Consider the following 16,035-nt stretch of genomic DNA (forward strand, 5'->3'; position numbering starts at 1 on the left):
TCCAAGCAAAGTGGCACGCGTCCACGTGGCCCTGTCGAGCGAACCAATGCCATGACGCGAGGCTTTTCAGGAAATTAATCATTCCAATTTGACGCTACTTTAAGTTGAACAAGTTTTTGGGATGTCAAACACTTTATTTCTTTGTGGTGGACTGGGCGTTAAGCAAACAAATAAAAAAATAAAAAAATAGAAAGGCGATAGGAGTGCTTGTTCCAACTACCGTCCAATTTCTTTGTTGAGTTGTATTGGGAAAGTGCTCGAAAAATGTATACAGATCCGTGTTTGGTTACTTGCACAATTATAATTTGATTACACACTGTCAATCTGGTTTTATTGCTGGTGATTCGACTGTTAATCAATTACTGAGTATATATGATGATTTTTGTGTTGCACTTGATAAAAACATGATGTCACAGGCAATATTTTTTTTATGTATCTAAAGCTTTTGATAAAGTTTGGCATTGTGGCCTGCTCCACAAGCTTGAGGCGATTGGTATAAGAGGTCCCCTGCTTGTTTGGTTCGAACATTACTTGAGCGATCGCAGGCAAGCAGTAGTACTGAAAGGAACCAAATCAAGTTATGTTACCCCTTCTGCTGGTGTCCCTCAGGGTTCTGTCTTAGGACCTCTATTATTCCTTATTTACATTAACGGTGTTGGTCTTGAATCAGTGTTGAAACTCTTTGCAGACGACACGAGTATGTATTTATGTTTAGATAACGATGACATACGAGCAGAGATTTTGAATTCTGATTTGGATAAAATTCGCGCATGGGGTTTTAAATGGAAAGTCACTTTTAACTGTCAAAAGAAAGAATTGTTGGACATTTGTAGGCGAAAAAATGTGTTATTTCCACCATTGTATTTCGAAGATGCACTCTTAATTGATGTTGAAAATCGCAAGCACCTTGGCGTCATTCTACAAGGTAATTGTAAATGGGATTCCCACATAAAAAAAAACCTCATTGCTAAATGCAGACAGTCAATTGCGTGTTTTGGTTTATTCAAGTATCGTTTAAACAGAAAATCGCTTGAAGTTACATATCAATCCTTTATATTACCTTTGTTTGATTATGCAGACGTTATTTGGGATAATTGTACAAAGTGTTTAGCAGGCGAGTCGGAGGCCTTGCATCTCGATGCAATCCGAATTATTGTGGGTGCAGTCCGCGGCACAAGCCATCAAAAACTTTACAATGAATCCGGTGTTGTGCCCTTGAAAGAAAGGCGACGTCGTCATAAACTTTTGCTGTATTATAAAATTATAAATCGTTTAACCCCAGAATATTTATTTTCCAAACTGCCGGTCCTGGTTTCCGATGTAAATCTATACCATACTCATAGACGACGCCCTCTTGAACGTAAGGTTCCATTATGCAGAAGTGAGTTATACAAATCTTTATTTTTTCCTTCAACTACAGTTTTGTTGAATAATCTTCCAGAAAAAATAGTGAATTCAAAAGGTATTTTACCGATGGAGATGTTGTCCCACAGTATTATTATTTAGGTAACCGCCAGGCACAGGTATTCCACAGCAGATTGAGATTAAAAATGAGTGATCTGCAACAAGACTTAGTAAACCGACACCTCTCTGATAATTTAGAATGCACGTGTGGAGTATGCCCGGAAGATGCTGAACATTTCTTGTTACATTGTCCAAAATTTAAAGAACATAGAACTATTTTATCCAATAGTCTGCCAATGCACGCTCTAGACTGAAAAACACTCTTGTTTTGAAATACTGATTTAATTATATCTTTGAACACGAAAATGTTTTCTGTTGTACAAGATTATGTTATGTATATGTCAACTGATCGCTTTCGGCTGAAATTATATTAACAGTGACTGCAATCGATGTAGCAAAGCATTCTCTCTCTCTCTCTCTCTCTCTCTCTCTCTCTCTCTCTCTCTCTCTCTCTCTCTCTCTCTCTCTCTCTCTCTCTTCATTTTATTTATATAAAATAAAAATGAAATATTATGAAACTAGGTGTTGAAGTTACCACTTGTTCGCCATTTTCTGTTATCTGAATGTGTATTGATTATCATTTTAGAACATGTACATAAGCAGTCTTCCCGCAGTGGGGCACTGCGGTTATGAAATTAAAGGCCCCTCCTGTTTTTGGAACCGCAGGAGCTTTCTAGTTTGCTGTTAGGTAGATTTTTGGTTCCTCTTTCCTGTCATGCTCTCTTTTTCTTCATGAATTCTTTTCTTTTTTCTGCCTTCTTGCTCATTCACCTGTATTTTTTCCAAAAATCTCTTCTCTTGCCGCTTGTCTCGCGATTCATGTATAGTTTAATCTGTTAGTGTTCTGATGTAAGTCCAGCAGTAGATAGGTTAAGCCTATTTTAACATACTGGAAACTGGTAATCTTCCAGTAGGTATTAATTTAGTGTTACTAAAGCCTGCTGGGACACAAGTAATGGGTTAGTGCATTTGTAAACAGGAATCGCTTGACAAGTGGCCCCCTTCATCCCCCCCTTCCTCGTCCTGATATGGCTCTGTGTAGTCGGCTGGACGTTAAGCAACAAATAAACAAACAAATAAGCAGTCTGCTTGTTAACGTTCTTAATGTTGTTATTGTTTGTTGTTGTATCAAAGAAAATGAATAAAACACGCTTAAAACAAACACGAGGGCGTAACAATGCCGCCTCAACTATCACTAAATGCCGGATATAACGTCATCAAATAGATATATCGGTAAGAAAAATAAATTGTCTGTGGATATCATACCCAGGAACTATCAAGTGAAGTTTATGAAGATTGGTCATGTCGTTTTCTCGGCATCGATCTACACACAGACACACACACATATATATATATCTATATATATATCTATATATATATATATATATATATACGACTTGTGTCTGTCTGTCCGTCTCTGTGTGTGTGTGTGTGTGTGTGTGCGCGCGATGCACGGCCAAAGTTCTCGATGGATCTGCTTCAAATTTGGTGGGCATATTCAGGTACACCCGGGACAGGACACAACCTGGTCGATATTTCAACACGTGCTCTCAGCGCGCAGCGCTGAACCGATTTTGGTTCCACCTCAGCTACCCGGGCCCCCATACCGACACACCAAAGCCAAAGTTCTCGGTGGATCTTTTTCAAATTTGGACACCGTATTCAGCTACACCCCGGACACAATATCATCGATGAGATATTTCAACACGTGGTCTCAGCGCGCAGCGCTGAACCGATTTTGGTGGTTCTGTTCATTTCACCATTCCCAGTAACTCTTCCTTATCTTCTCCATGTTTTCAGCGTTTACCTCCCTTCCTTCGTATGGTGCACTATAGTATGAGGGGGCATCTTCGGATATTCCCGGCGTTCTGTTACTATTTTTAGAAGGTCACCGCAGTGTCCAGAACGTAAATTGGACCCGTAAATTATCCTTACTGTAAAAGTGCAAAGGTCGAATCAATTTATAGCCACGCGAAAAATACACTGTCATCTATCTCTCTATATATACGGCTTCTCTGTGTTTGTGTGTGTGTGTGTGTGTGTGTGTGTGTGTGTGTGTGTGTCTCTCTCTATGTGGGCAACACCTGTGGATTGTTCAGTTCTGTTTGTGATGTGGTCTGGCGGCTTTTGTGTATTTGTATGTACTGGCCTTCCTTTGAGAAGCCATAACAGTTCAAAAGGGCTTAGAGATAAGCTCTAAATTGCTCAATCCTGTTTGAGTGGAGTTCGCCTCCAAAGGTGATTAACACGGTTACATTCGTCGACAAGGATGGGACTCGATATGGTCAGGAATGGCATTATGGCCACTGAATCATTTTCGTGCTGTTCCCATTCCACGAATGCTTGGCGGGTCCATTGTTCGGACCCGGCGAAGCCGGCGTACGGCTCTAAGTACTTCTTCCCGGCGAAGCCGGCTACCCGGCTCCCGTCCTTCGTGTGGCGTCAATCCATATTCCCGTTACCACGTTACTATTTTTAGAATGTCACTGCACTGTCCAGAACGCTTTCCTTGCACCCGTAAGTTGTCCTCACTGTAAAAGTGCAAAGGTCGAATCAATTTATAGCCACGCGAAAAATACACTGTCATCTATCTCTATATATTTATAGATATAGATATACATCTATATATATATATACGACTTGTGTCTGTCTGTCTGTCTGTCTGTCTGTCTGTCTGTCTGTCTGTGTGTGTGTGTGTGGAGGCAACACCTGTGGATTGTACAGTTCTGTTTGTGATGGGGTCTGGCGGCTTTTGTCTGTGTGTATGTTCTGGCCTTTGAGAAGCCATAACAGTTAATATAGGGCTTTGAAATAAGCTCTAAAATTCTCAATCCTGTTTGAGAGGACTTCGCCTTCAAAGGTGATTGTGGTGTTTCGGCACTCGGTTACATTTGACGTCGTCGACAGGGATGGGACTCGACATGATATGTTCAGGAATGGCATTATGGCCACTGAATCATGTTCGTGCTCTTCCCATTCCACCAACCTGGGAGGAACCTAAGCTTGGCGGGTCCATGGTTAGGAACTTTGGGGACAAAGTTCATTCAAAGGGGGTCGAGTGTGACAGGGAGACTACCGTCGCCCTTCACAGCAGACTCTGCAGAGTTGTTCGCCTTAGAAGTTGTGGGCTTTCCTTGCATGTACCCGTAAGTTGTCCTCACTGTACAAGTGCAAAGGTCGAATCTATTTATCGAAAAATCCACTGTCATCTATCTCTATATATTTATATATACTCACGGAATAAAATAACTTAACATGTTTTAAAATTTAATATCTCAAAATCGGAAAAAGTTGCAGGAGAGCGGGGTGGTACGATCATAGAACCATCAATTCCTGAGAAGAGGAAAAAAACCGGAATGTTCTCGGTTGCTTATTTTTTTCACAATTGGTCCTCAAAGACGCATGGTGTCATTTTGGAGTTTACTAGACTGACGCCTAAGCTTGCCGACGCTGCCGACAGCCAGTGCACGCTGTGTGTGCTGTAAACAGGTAGGCATGCACTCTTTGACTCTCGGGGCACGTCTACCCGTACTTGAAACCTGCAAAAGATCTGCTGCTGATCCACGAATATTGCATGAAAGTACTGCCTTTGGTTTGTCCGTTTGTTTGTGAGTGAGAACAACTCACTAAAATGTTTCTTTCTCTTTGCCCAAAACTGTCCACTCTGTCTTTCTCTTTCACCATGCCACGAACGTGTGTGAACGATAGACTCGTCGCAATAGGGATGTTGAGAGGAGGGATGACTTATACTGATGTTGCTAGGAGATTCGGAGTGACCAGGCAATCAGTTGCCTTGTGGCGAAGAAGGTACCAGCAAAACAACGGTAACGTTCGAGACCTGCCTCGCCAAGGACGGCCCCGTGTCACCAATCCTCAGCAAGACCGCTTCATTAGGGTGCAGCATCTGCGTAATCGATTCCACCCGGCTACTGTTACTGCCAGAACCATCCCAGGACTTCGCCGCATCTGCCCCCGTGTCGTCAGGAACCGTCTGAAGGAACATGGCATTCGACCCAGGCGTCCTGCTGTCCGGCCCGTCCTGCAACCCAGGCACCGCGCTGCCCGCCTGGCCTGGTGCAGACAGCAGCTTCGTCAGCGTAATCTGCGACAATGGGGCCAAGTTCTCTTCTCTGATGAAAGCAGGTGTCAACTCTTCCATCATGATGGCAGGCGACGTGTCTACCGACGTGTGGGAGAACGATTCGCTGACCCTTGCGTGGCCCAGAGAAATCATTTTCCTCAGGTAAGTTATCATTTCACAATATCAGACTGATGAATTCCACAATTAACCAAATCAAAAGCACTTTTTGTTGCCCTTTCACTGCCATTGAATTAACAAAAATGTTGACTTTTAAAAGACCAGTGTGGGAGAAAAAAAACTGACGTTTGTGTCTGTGGGTTGTGAATAAAGTGCAGCTGTAAGCAACCTACTGTACACATTTGTCTCACACTTTTTTCCCACTGTCTACAGGGGGGAAGTGATGGTGTGGGGTGGCATCACTGCCACAGGCCGCACCGACCTGGTGATTATCAACGGTAACCTGAACGCTGTCGGGTACCGGGACAACATTGTCCGCCAACATGTCTTGCCATTTCTGCAGCAGCACCGCGGCGTGACATTTCAGCAGGACAACGCTCGTCCACACGTTGCCAGAGTTGTTACTGCATTCTTCAATCAGCACAACGTCCCCGTCCTGCCATGGCCATCCTGCTCCCCAGACCTGAACCCGATAGAACATTTATGGGACGAGATGAGGAGAAGGCTTGGAGCGATGCAAAACCCTCCAAGAAATCGCAACCAACTCCAGCAAGCTTTGACCAACATCTGGAATGCCATCCCCCAGGCCTTCATTGCCACTCTCGTCCGTTCAATGAGGAGGAGACTCACTGCTTGCGTTGCCGCTCAAGGAGGTCATACCCGATATTGATTGAACATTCAAAAGACAGCATCATTTCAGACAATAACAGCGCACTTTATGAAATGTCCAAGTCGCGATTTTTTTTTGCCACTTGTTGGTTATTGGTGATCGAATTTCGACTTCAGAATGAAATTTGTTTTGTTAGTAAACGTATTGAGGCTAACCTTCGCACTTTATGAAATGTCCAAGTCGCGATTTTTTTTGGCCACTTGTTGGTTATTGTTGATCGAATTTCGACTTCACAATGAAATTTGTTTTGTTAGTAAACGTATTGAGGCTAACCTTCACTGCTCCTGTGTAATTTAATTGCGGCTGCGATCAACCAGTGCACGCACAGCGCTGTCAAACACACAGTGCTAAGTTTGTAAACTCCAAAATGACACCATGCGTCTTTGAGCTCAAATTGCAAAAAAACGGAACAAGCCAGACTATTCCGGTTTTTTTTGCCCATAATGAGCAATTGAACAAGCTTTACGTTGGTACAAAAATCACTCCTGTAACTTTTTCCGATTTTGAGATATTAAATTTTAAACAATGGTTTGTGGGTGTGTGGAGGCAACACCTGTGGATTGTAGAGTTCTGTTTGTGATGGGGTCTGGCGGCTTTTGTCTGTCTATATGTTCTTGCCTTCCTTTGAGTGGGCACAAACTGGTGGATGAAAATGTTCACACGTGCTCTAAGACGGCGAACCGCCACGCTGTCTGTCTCTGTCTCGCGATTCACCCGGCGAAGCCGGGTATTCCTCTAGTATATATATATATATATATATATATATATATATATATATATATAAAATATCAGAAGTTGTGAAGGAAACAATTGAAAGTCAGAAGAGACTTTCTTCTGAGATTTGTTAAAATCTCTTAGCAGAGCAAAAGAGAGAGAGGAAGTAAAAAAAATGTGTCCCTTCACAGACAGCCATATTGGGGAAATCAGACCCTCCTCGGACGGGACCGAGTTTCACAAAGAGAATCTGTCCCGAGGGGAGAGTATCAACAGAGGAAACTAGTCCAGAGGAGAACCATTGTTTTACTACCGTGACCAGACACGTGTTTCGACACTCATGTGTCTCATCAGTGGTCTGATGGTAGATATGGCGAAAGGTGTCAACCCATGGTATCCAACCAAGAATCAAACCACTCTCTGAGTGGTAGATTCTGTTGGCATGGGAGACTAACTACCCTCATCTGACAATCCCAAGAGGACATCTGTGAAGGGAAACTCTTTGATTTAAGGTCAAAGAGTGGAAACTAAATTTATCAAGAAAGAATTTAGAAATTTAGACAAGTTTTAACCAAGAAATTAGGTTAAAACAAGCAAAATTTGAAAAAGCCTAAAGGGAGGTAATGCTCTGTACCAGCCTGTAGATCCAGTAAAGGATACACGAACGAGGAGATCTAATTTTTTAAGTAGTGAAACAGGAAAAGTGATCAACTTTTCGCTGCGTTCAACACAGGGCTATGGTAGAGAAGAAGTTTTTTTCCAGACTTTTTCAATTGGATCACTTTAAAGGCGGTGCAACTTTCACGGAGACCAATTAATAAAATATCAGAAGTTGTGAAAGAAACAATTGAAAGTCAGAAGAGACTTTCTTCTAATATTTGTTAAAATCTCTTAGCAGAGCAAAAGAGAGAGGAAATACAAAAAATGTGTCCCTTCACAGACAGCCATATTGAGGAAATCAGACCCTCCTCGGACGGGACCGAGTTTCACAAAGAGAATCTGCCCCGAGGGGAGAGTATCAACAGAGGAAACTAGTCCAGAGGAGAACCATTGTTTTACTACCGTGACCAGACACGTGTTTCGACACTCATGTGTCTCATCAGCGGTCTGATGGTAGATATGGCGAAAGGTGTCCACCTTTTTTTCAACCTATATATATACACATACGCACGCACGCACACACACACCACCACCACCCTCGTCTCGATTCCCCGTCTATGTTAAAACATTTAGTCAAAACTTGACTTCATGTAAAAAAAAAGATGGAAACAACTGAGCAAAGACAAATAGAAATCACCGAAAGAGACAGTTGGGGAAATCAGAACGAGGGTTAAAGTGTAGGCTTTGAACGGTTGTTAATATAATGGAAGGACCAAAGAAAACGGAAAATAGGTTATTTAGATAATATTGAAATCCATATCTGCAAACCACTGCGTTTAAAGGGGGGGAGGGGTGAGGGGTGAGATGGAAGGGGTGATGTGTATGACCACCCGTGAGTAAGACAAGCAAAATTTCCCAGGCAGAATTGTCTAAGATGGAGAAAATCTGCGTATCACGCTGCACGCGAAGGACACGGACAACATAACGCACGAATGTGTCAACTATATTTTTTCAAGTAAAAACGAACGTGGCTAGTTTAAAAAAAGACAAACAAACAAAATCTAAAATCACCATGCATCACCCTGTTCCGGCCCATCGGATTACATGGCTCTGAACGACGGGAAAGTAGCACCGTCACCACACAACACACTATAACATTCTGTATTTGTCCAGCTTCATTTCGGTAACTTCCAGGCCTTGTTCAAAGTTTTGATTGTGTGACGTGTGGCAGCGCTGACGGTAACTACCAGGTGACGCTGATGACGAAGGCCACCCTGCACCCAAATGGCCTGGTCATCTGGGAACCACCCGCCATCTACAAGTCATCCTGCATCATGAATGTCGAGTTCTTCCCCTTTGATATCCAGAGATGCAAGATGAAATTCGGCTCCTGGACCTACGATGGCGACCAGGTAACGTATTGCGCTCGATTTCTTGCGTTGATTTCGTTCTCTTTGTAGTGACTTTTTTTTATACGTTCTCTGTTATCTTTTAAATTGATTCACGAAAAGGAATAATTAATGTTCAAAGATATCAAACGATGATTTCTTCCGGTCCTTTTTGCTTACTCATTGTGTTTTATCTGGTTTAAAAATATATAACTGTACACCAAAATTGCAGGGCAAAACACTAGCACTGAGCTCGACGACACTATACGTTATTTGCGTGTTTGACCAAAATATGACATTTTACACAGATCGAGACAGTCATTGTTCTCCGAGACCGCGCTAGCGGTCGAGGTGAACAATGACTGTCGAGATCTGTGTAAAATGTCATATTTTGGTCAAACACGCAAATAACATTTATGTATCGATCGAATTCCTTTCAGGTACTTATGACTTTGTTGTTGTTTTGACGATTGAACGAGCACACACACACACACATGCATGCAATCCACATGTATGCAATCAAACACATAAGCTTCATATTTGGGCGTTTCAGGTTGACCGAAACTTCAAAGGAACTACAAAACACACGTCATGTACTCACTTTGTTGTTGTTTTGACATTGAACAGCACACACACATGCAATCAAACACATGACGGTTTTTTTTGAGTTCCTTTGAAGTTTTGGTCAACCTGAAAAGCCAAATTATAAAGTTTTGTCGGCCTCTGACGTCACATGACTCAAAGAAGGGAAATCCAATCTCCAATCGATACATAACAACATATTCATACCACAATATGTGTGTTACAAACAACTTGCACAGTTAATCGGACCTCGTTAGAATATTTATTCCTTGCTTCGTGCAAAAGTCTGCCTTCTCCCAACCATGATCAATCGATGGTACAGAAGAACGCTCTACAAAAAGCCAATCACTCGGAGGAACCGAATCATTGTGACACAAGACTCGTCTAGGCTTTCCTGGGATCAGCTTCAATATATATGAACGCCCTGCTCTGGCGATGGCTGGGCCTTGGTTGTACAATCACTGATGAGTAATATCATCACAGCTTTGATTGCACATGCTTTCTGCATAACAATACTCATCGTGTCTCTCTCTCTCTCTCTCTCTCTCTCTCTCTCTCTCTCTCTCTCTCTCTCTCTCTCTCTCTCTCTCTCTCTCTCTCTCTCTCTCTCTCTCTCTCTCTCTCTCTCTCTCTCTTTCTTAATTTAAATCTTTCTCTGGAATCACAACCTGTTCAGCAGGTAACGAAACATCGTGTTTTGGGTGTGATAGTCGATCAAGAATTAAAATGGCAATCTCATGTACATTATATTTGTCAAAAAGTATCCTTCTTCTTCTTCGTCGTTCACTGTCAAAAAGTATCCAAGAATTTGTTTCTGCTATCAAAGTTAATGCAATATGTCGATATCGCAACACTAAAACTATTTTATCATGCCCACATCTTATCCCATATTAATTACGCATCAACTCTTTGGGATGGCGTCTCTGATATTCATATGAAAAAATTAAACTCTCTACATCGTCGGGCAGCTAAAATCATGTTAAATGGTCCACAATTATCAGCTGATTTGAAGTTAAAGAATCTAAACTACCTGCCGCTAGTTAAACAGTTACAGTTTAATAAGACTGTAATGATGTATAAAGTATATCATGGCGAAGTGCCCAACTATATTTAGGACCTATTTCACAGTCACCGAAAGGTACGGGTCTATCAATTTTCTACCACCAATACCCAGGATTGATCTGTTCAAAACTAGTCAAGCCTTCTCTGGCTCTATGGTGTGGAACTCCATTCCGTCTGTAATAAGATCATTAACCTCACTAAAGAGTTTTAAACAAGCTCTGCATAATCATTATATGTCTACCTAGATGGCTACTAGTCTTAACATGTGCAAGTAGCTGTCAACAATTGGCAAAGCTTTATGAATTACAAAAATATGTTCTTTATTACATGTATTATGTGGAATTTATGTTGCGATTTTCCATCATCATCATCAACATCATCATCATCATTATCATCATCAATCATCATCATCATCATCATCATCATCATCTTCATCTTCATCATCTTCATCATTTACACCATATAATCATTGTAAGCATTAGTGTAAACGTTGCTATTGTGTGAATTTTACCGTCGATCACTTTACATGTGTAACCTCAATTAACATGTTGCATGTTTCGCTTTTGATTTGTATGTTGCTTACTTTGTCATTTTGTTGTTTGTGTTTATTTGCTTGTTTGCTTACTTGTCGATTGTTTGCTGGGTCGTTCGTTTAATTTGTTTATTTGTCATGTTGCTTTACTTGTTTATCATTTATTAGACATTTGTATTAGAAGTAAGGACCGGTTGTAAGAAAAGGCGTCGCCGTAAACCTCTATCCTTGAAAAAGTTCCATCATCATCATCATCATCATCATCTCTCTCTCTCTCTCTCTCTCTCTCTCTCTCTCTCTCTCTCTCTCTCTCTCTCTCTCTCTCTCTCTCTCTCTCTCTGTTTTTTTTTTTTAGAAAGGGCAGGCACATTCACAGAAAGAGAAGTGGTTGTACGGAGGGGATCGTCTTGAGATTGTGAACTCGTTTAAATATCTCGGTGTAACCCTGTCCACCCAACTAAGTTGGAACATTGCAGTGGAAACAAAGACAACCATTGCATAAAAGGGAGTGATAGAAATCGTTAGATTATTGAACAGAATAGGCTGCCATTCGGCAAAGGTGTTTTTCAAACTGTTTGACGCACGGATCGCCCCTATGCTCTTGTGTAGTTCAGAGCTATGGGGATATGGAAAGTATGACTCTGTGGAAAGGGTCCACCTGTTTGCGTGTAAAACGTTTCTGAAAGTGACAGTTCGAACTCCAGACAACATTGTGTACGGTGAATTGGGAAGACATCCGCTGTATATTAACTCTGCAGTCAAATGTGTCAAATACTGGTTTACACTGCTGAAGCAACCTGATTCAAGATATTCCAATATTGCATATAAAGCTCTATGTAATTTGGCATCGAACGGCCACACAAATTGGGTCTCACATGTGCAGAGTCGTTTATGTTGTAATGGTTTTGCTGCTGTGTGGATGTACGGAATGGTTGAGAATAAGAAGTGTTTCTTACGAGAGTTTAAAAGACGATTATAAGATTGTTTTTGTCAAGAATGGTTTTCTTATTTAGAATGCAGTGAACGTTTCGAAATGTATAATTGTTACAAGACATGCTTGGAGAAAGAGAAATACATTGAATTAATCGAATATATTAAGTGCAAAATGGCTCTTACTCGTTTCTGCGCAGGAGTATCCGAAATCAACGCTCACAAGTTTCGGTACGCACAAAACCAAACGACAAGAAACTGTCCTCTCTGTACAGCTGATAAAAAAGATGAACACTGTTGTGGAGATCGCTAGATACCACTGGAATCGAATGGAAGGATAAAGAACATTATGGAACTTACTTTGATTTAGTGCGCAGTCACTCATGACGTAAGCGTAGACGCTCATCGGACAGACGGAACTGTGTAGATCTAACCAGATTAGTGTCGATGTTTCCCGAATATTCTCGTATGTCCATTAACTATATAAGTAGGGCTGCGCACACGTATTGTTGTTCTTTACCAGTCTTGCACTCTTGTTCTTTCTTACACTGTGCTGAGAGATATTGTCACCGTTGTTCCAGCTGTTAATAAATCTACAGAACCTACACAACTCGTTGTGTCTCCTTTGCGACTGAGAGTGGCGAAAGGAAAAACACGACAACACCATGTTGTATATTTATGTCTTTTTATCAAGACCTTCGAACAAAGTATTTGAAAATCTCGAACTCTAAGATGCTGCAACAACAACTTGTGTATGTATGTGGCAGTAATGAGAATAATGTAATGAACATCTTCAGCAGATTTGTGTTCTTCGTGTTACAAAAGAGACGAACCCTTATTAAACAGGTTCAGTGACATGTCATCAATGACACGGGTTTGAAAGTATTTGTTGAATTTTATGCGTGACTATAGTTTATAACTGTGCAGATACTATTGCTGTTATTTTAACTACTATTGTAAGGGGCTGTGGCCTTAGACAATTAAAGATTTGTTGTTGTTGTTGTTCTCTGTCTCTTCTGTCTCTGTCTCTCTCTCTCTCTCTCTCTCTCTCTCTCTCTCTCTCTCTCTCTCTCTCTCTCTCTCTCTCTCTCTCTCTCTCTCTCTCTTGATGCAGGGTGGGGTTTGTCATCAGCGTTACCTGGCAATTACCATCAGCATGACCTCGGTGTGGCGGGATGGCCAAATGAAGTGCCTTTGTTGCTAAGTTAATTAAGGATAGGTTGTGCCTAACATCTCTATCCTGATGTATTAGAGATCAATCAGTGATTCAAATAATCAACCAATCAACCAATCAATCAATCAATTAATCAATCTCTCTTTCTCTCTCTCTCTCTCTCTCTCTCTCTCTCTCTCTCTCTCTCTCTCTCTCTCTCTCTCTCTTTTTTTTTTTTTTAGGACGAGGGCCAGATGTAAAAAGGCAGATCACTGCTTACTATATTACTCTCGTTAAATAAAGAATTGTCCTTGTTTAAGTTATCTCTCTCTCTCTCTCTCTCTCTCTCTCTCTCTCTCTCTCTCTCTCTCTCTCTCTCTCTCTCTCTCTCTCTCTCTCTCTCTTTTCACCGTCGCGCAGCTAAACTTATCATGCCGGGTCCGCAAACATTAACAGATCAAAAGCTTAGCAGCCTTGATTTTTTTATCACTTAAAGATCAGTTATCATTTAATAAGGCGCTTTTAATGTTTAAGGTTCAAATAAACGAGACCCCACAGTACATGCGATCATTATTTCAGAAAGCAACAGACAGATATGGCTCAAACAAATTAATTTCCCCGCTACCCCGTATTGATTTATATAAAACCAGTTTAGCGTTTTCGGGCTCAACAATTTGGAATTCGCTACCATGTGAGATAAAGGGGTCAAGCACGATTAAACACTTCAAAGCGCAGCTTCGCAAATATCTGTTGTCACGAACAGTTACATTCTGAAGCTGTTTCTAGCAAGAATGCATTGCTATCACTAACCTCTATATATTTTGTTGATGATGATAATGATGTCGACGATGATCATGATGATGATGATGATGAGGTTGTTGTTGTGTGTGTGTGTGTGTGTGTGTGTGTGTGTGTGTGTGTGTGTGTGTGTGTGTCTGCGTGTGTATGTGTGTGCGTATAATGTATGTGTGTGTGTGTGTGCGCATATGTGAATGTGTGTGTGTGTGTGTGTGTGTGTGTGTGAGTGTGTGTATGTGTGTGTGTGTGTGTGTATGTGTGTATGTGTGTATGTGTGTGTGTGAGTGTGTGTGTATTGAGTGCGAACGTGATTGCAAGCATGCGGCGCGCGTGTGTGTGCGAGTCGACTTTTCTTTTCCTTTGTATTATATTGACATACATGTACATTTCAGTGTTTTATCATGGATTATGTATTCGTATAGGTAATGTTGTAATTAGTAATACTGTATGATTGCGATTGACAATTGTCCTTTTATTGTCTTTATTTTTATGTCTTAGTTTAGCAGGGACAAATTGTAAGACTAGGCGTGAGCCTAAAATCTCCATCCTTGAGTAATAAAGTTCGATCGTTCGTTCGTTCGTTTGTTCTCTCTCTCTCTCTCTCTCTCTCTCTCTCTCTCTCTCTCTCTCTCTCTCTCTCTCTCTCTCTCTCTCTCTCTCTCTCTCTCTCTCTCTCTCTCTCTCTCTCTCTTTTTTTTTTTTTTTAGTCTGTTAATCGTTTGCTTGTTCATCGATTGTTGTTATTACTTCTTTAATTGATATTCCTACATTTTTAAAACGTATTATCATTAGATTAAACCCTCCCATGGGCGAGGGCTGGATGTAAAAAAGCACCTGTTTGCTTATGCCACTACCCAAGTAAATAAAGAATTTGTCATTGTCATTTGTCATTGTCATTGCTTTTAGATTTAGAGTTATCCCTTTTATTGAGGACAAGAGCTGCATACACAACTGTACACGTGTTCTTTCTATCATCCTCTATACGGAACGATGTGTCGTATCTCTCTGTTGGTTATTAGTTCGTTGTTTTTTCGGCTCTCGATTGACTGGCTCGTTATTTTGTTCAGGTGGACCTGGTACACATATGTGAGCCTCTTGCTAAAACAGGCATCCCCATTGAAAAAGGCATAGACCTACGAGGCTTTTACCCCAGTGTGGAATGGGATCTTCTGGAGGTTGAGGCCATGAAAAACACGCGTTCCTATCCGTGTTGTAAGGAAACATACCCGGACATCACCTTCGAGGTAAGAACAGCTAGTCGTTAGGATATGTTAGGCAAAGCTGTAGTTTCATGGTTTTTACTTTTTGTTTCTGTTTGTTTTGTTTGTGTATGTGTGTGTGTGTGTGTGTGTGTGTGTGTGTGTGTGTGTGTGTGTGTGTGTTTGTGTGTGTGTGTGTGTGTGTGTGAGTGTGTGTGTGTGTGTGTGTGTGAATAGAATAGAATAGAATAGAATAGAATAATGTTTATTGTCATGAACCAGTAAAGTTATTGACACAACAAACAACAAATAATGCATTATACAATGCTAAAACAATCCGTAACAAATTTGCCAAGACGAACTTGAACTTCGTCTTCTAAAAATAAGTTACTTGGATTTTTGTTAGCATATTTTCATATTGATATGTGAAGCATCTTCTTTAAATTCATCCCTTAATTTAACATATTTAACATATATGTGTGTGTGTGTGTGTGTGTGAGTGTGTGTGTGTATGTGTGTGTTTGTGTGTGTGTGTGTGTGTGTGTGTGTGTGTGTGTGTGTGTGTGTGTGTGTGTGTGTGTGTGTGTGTGTGTGAAAGAACGACAGAGTGAAAGGGTTTTGTTTTGACGATGTTAAAATGTTGGCCTTTTTGAATTTGCATGTTATCATCGCAGCATCATTAATG

The 16,035-nt window shown here is 41.1% G+C and overlaps 1 protein-coding gene across 2 annotated transcripts in view; it reads left to right on the forward strand.

Moving 5' to 3' along the window:
* Positions 1–16,035, forward strand: part of LOC138975838 (acetylcholine receptor subunit alpha-like) — a 77,739-nt gene that overhangs the window by 34,492 nt on the left and 27,212 nt on the right. For both annotated transcript variants that reach the window (XM_070348603.1, XM_070348611.1), the window contains exons 4-5: positions 8,938–9,118; positions 15,219–15,395. In XM_070348603.1, the coding sequence (XP_070204704.1) occupies positions 8,938–9,118; positions 15,219–15,395 (358 nt within the window). The remainder of the gene's footprint in view (positions 1–8,937; positions 9,119–15,218; positions 15,396–16,035) is intronic.

The sequence above is a fragment of the Littorina saxatilis genome, linkage group LG1, assembly GCF_037325665.1.
Source record: "Littorina saxatilis isolate snail1 linkage group LG1, US_GU_Lsax_2.0, whole genome shotgun sequence".
Classification (NCBI taxonomy): Eukaryota; Metazoa; Mollusca; class Gastropoda; order Littorinimorpha; family Littorinidae; genus Littorina; species Littorina saxatilis.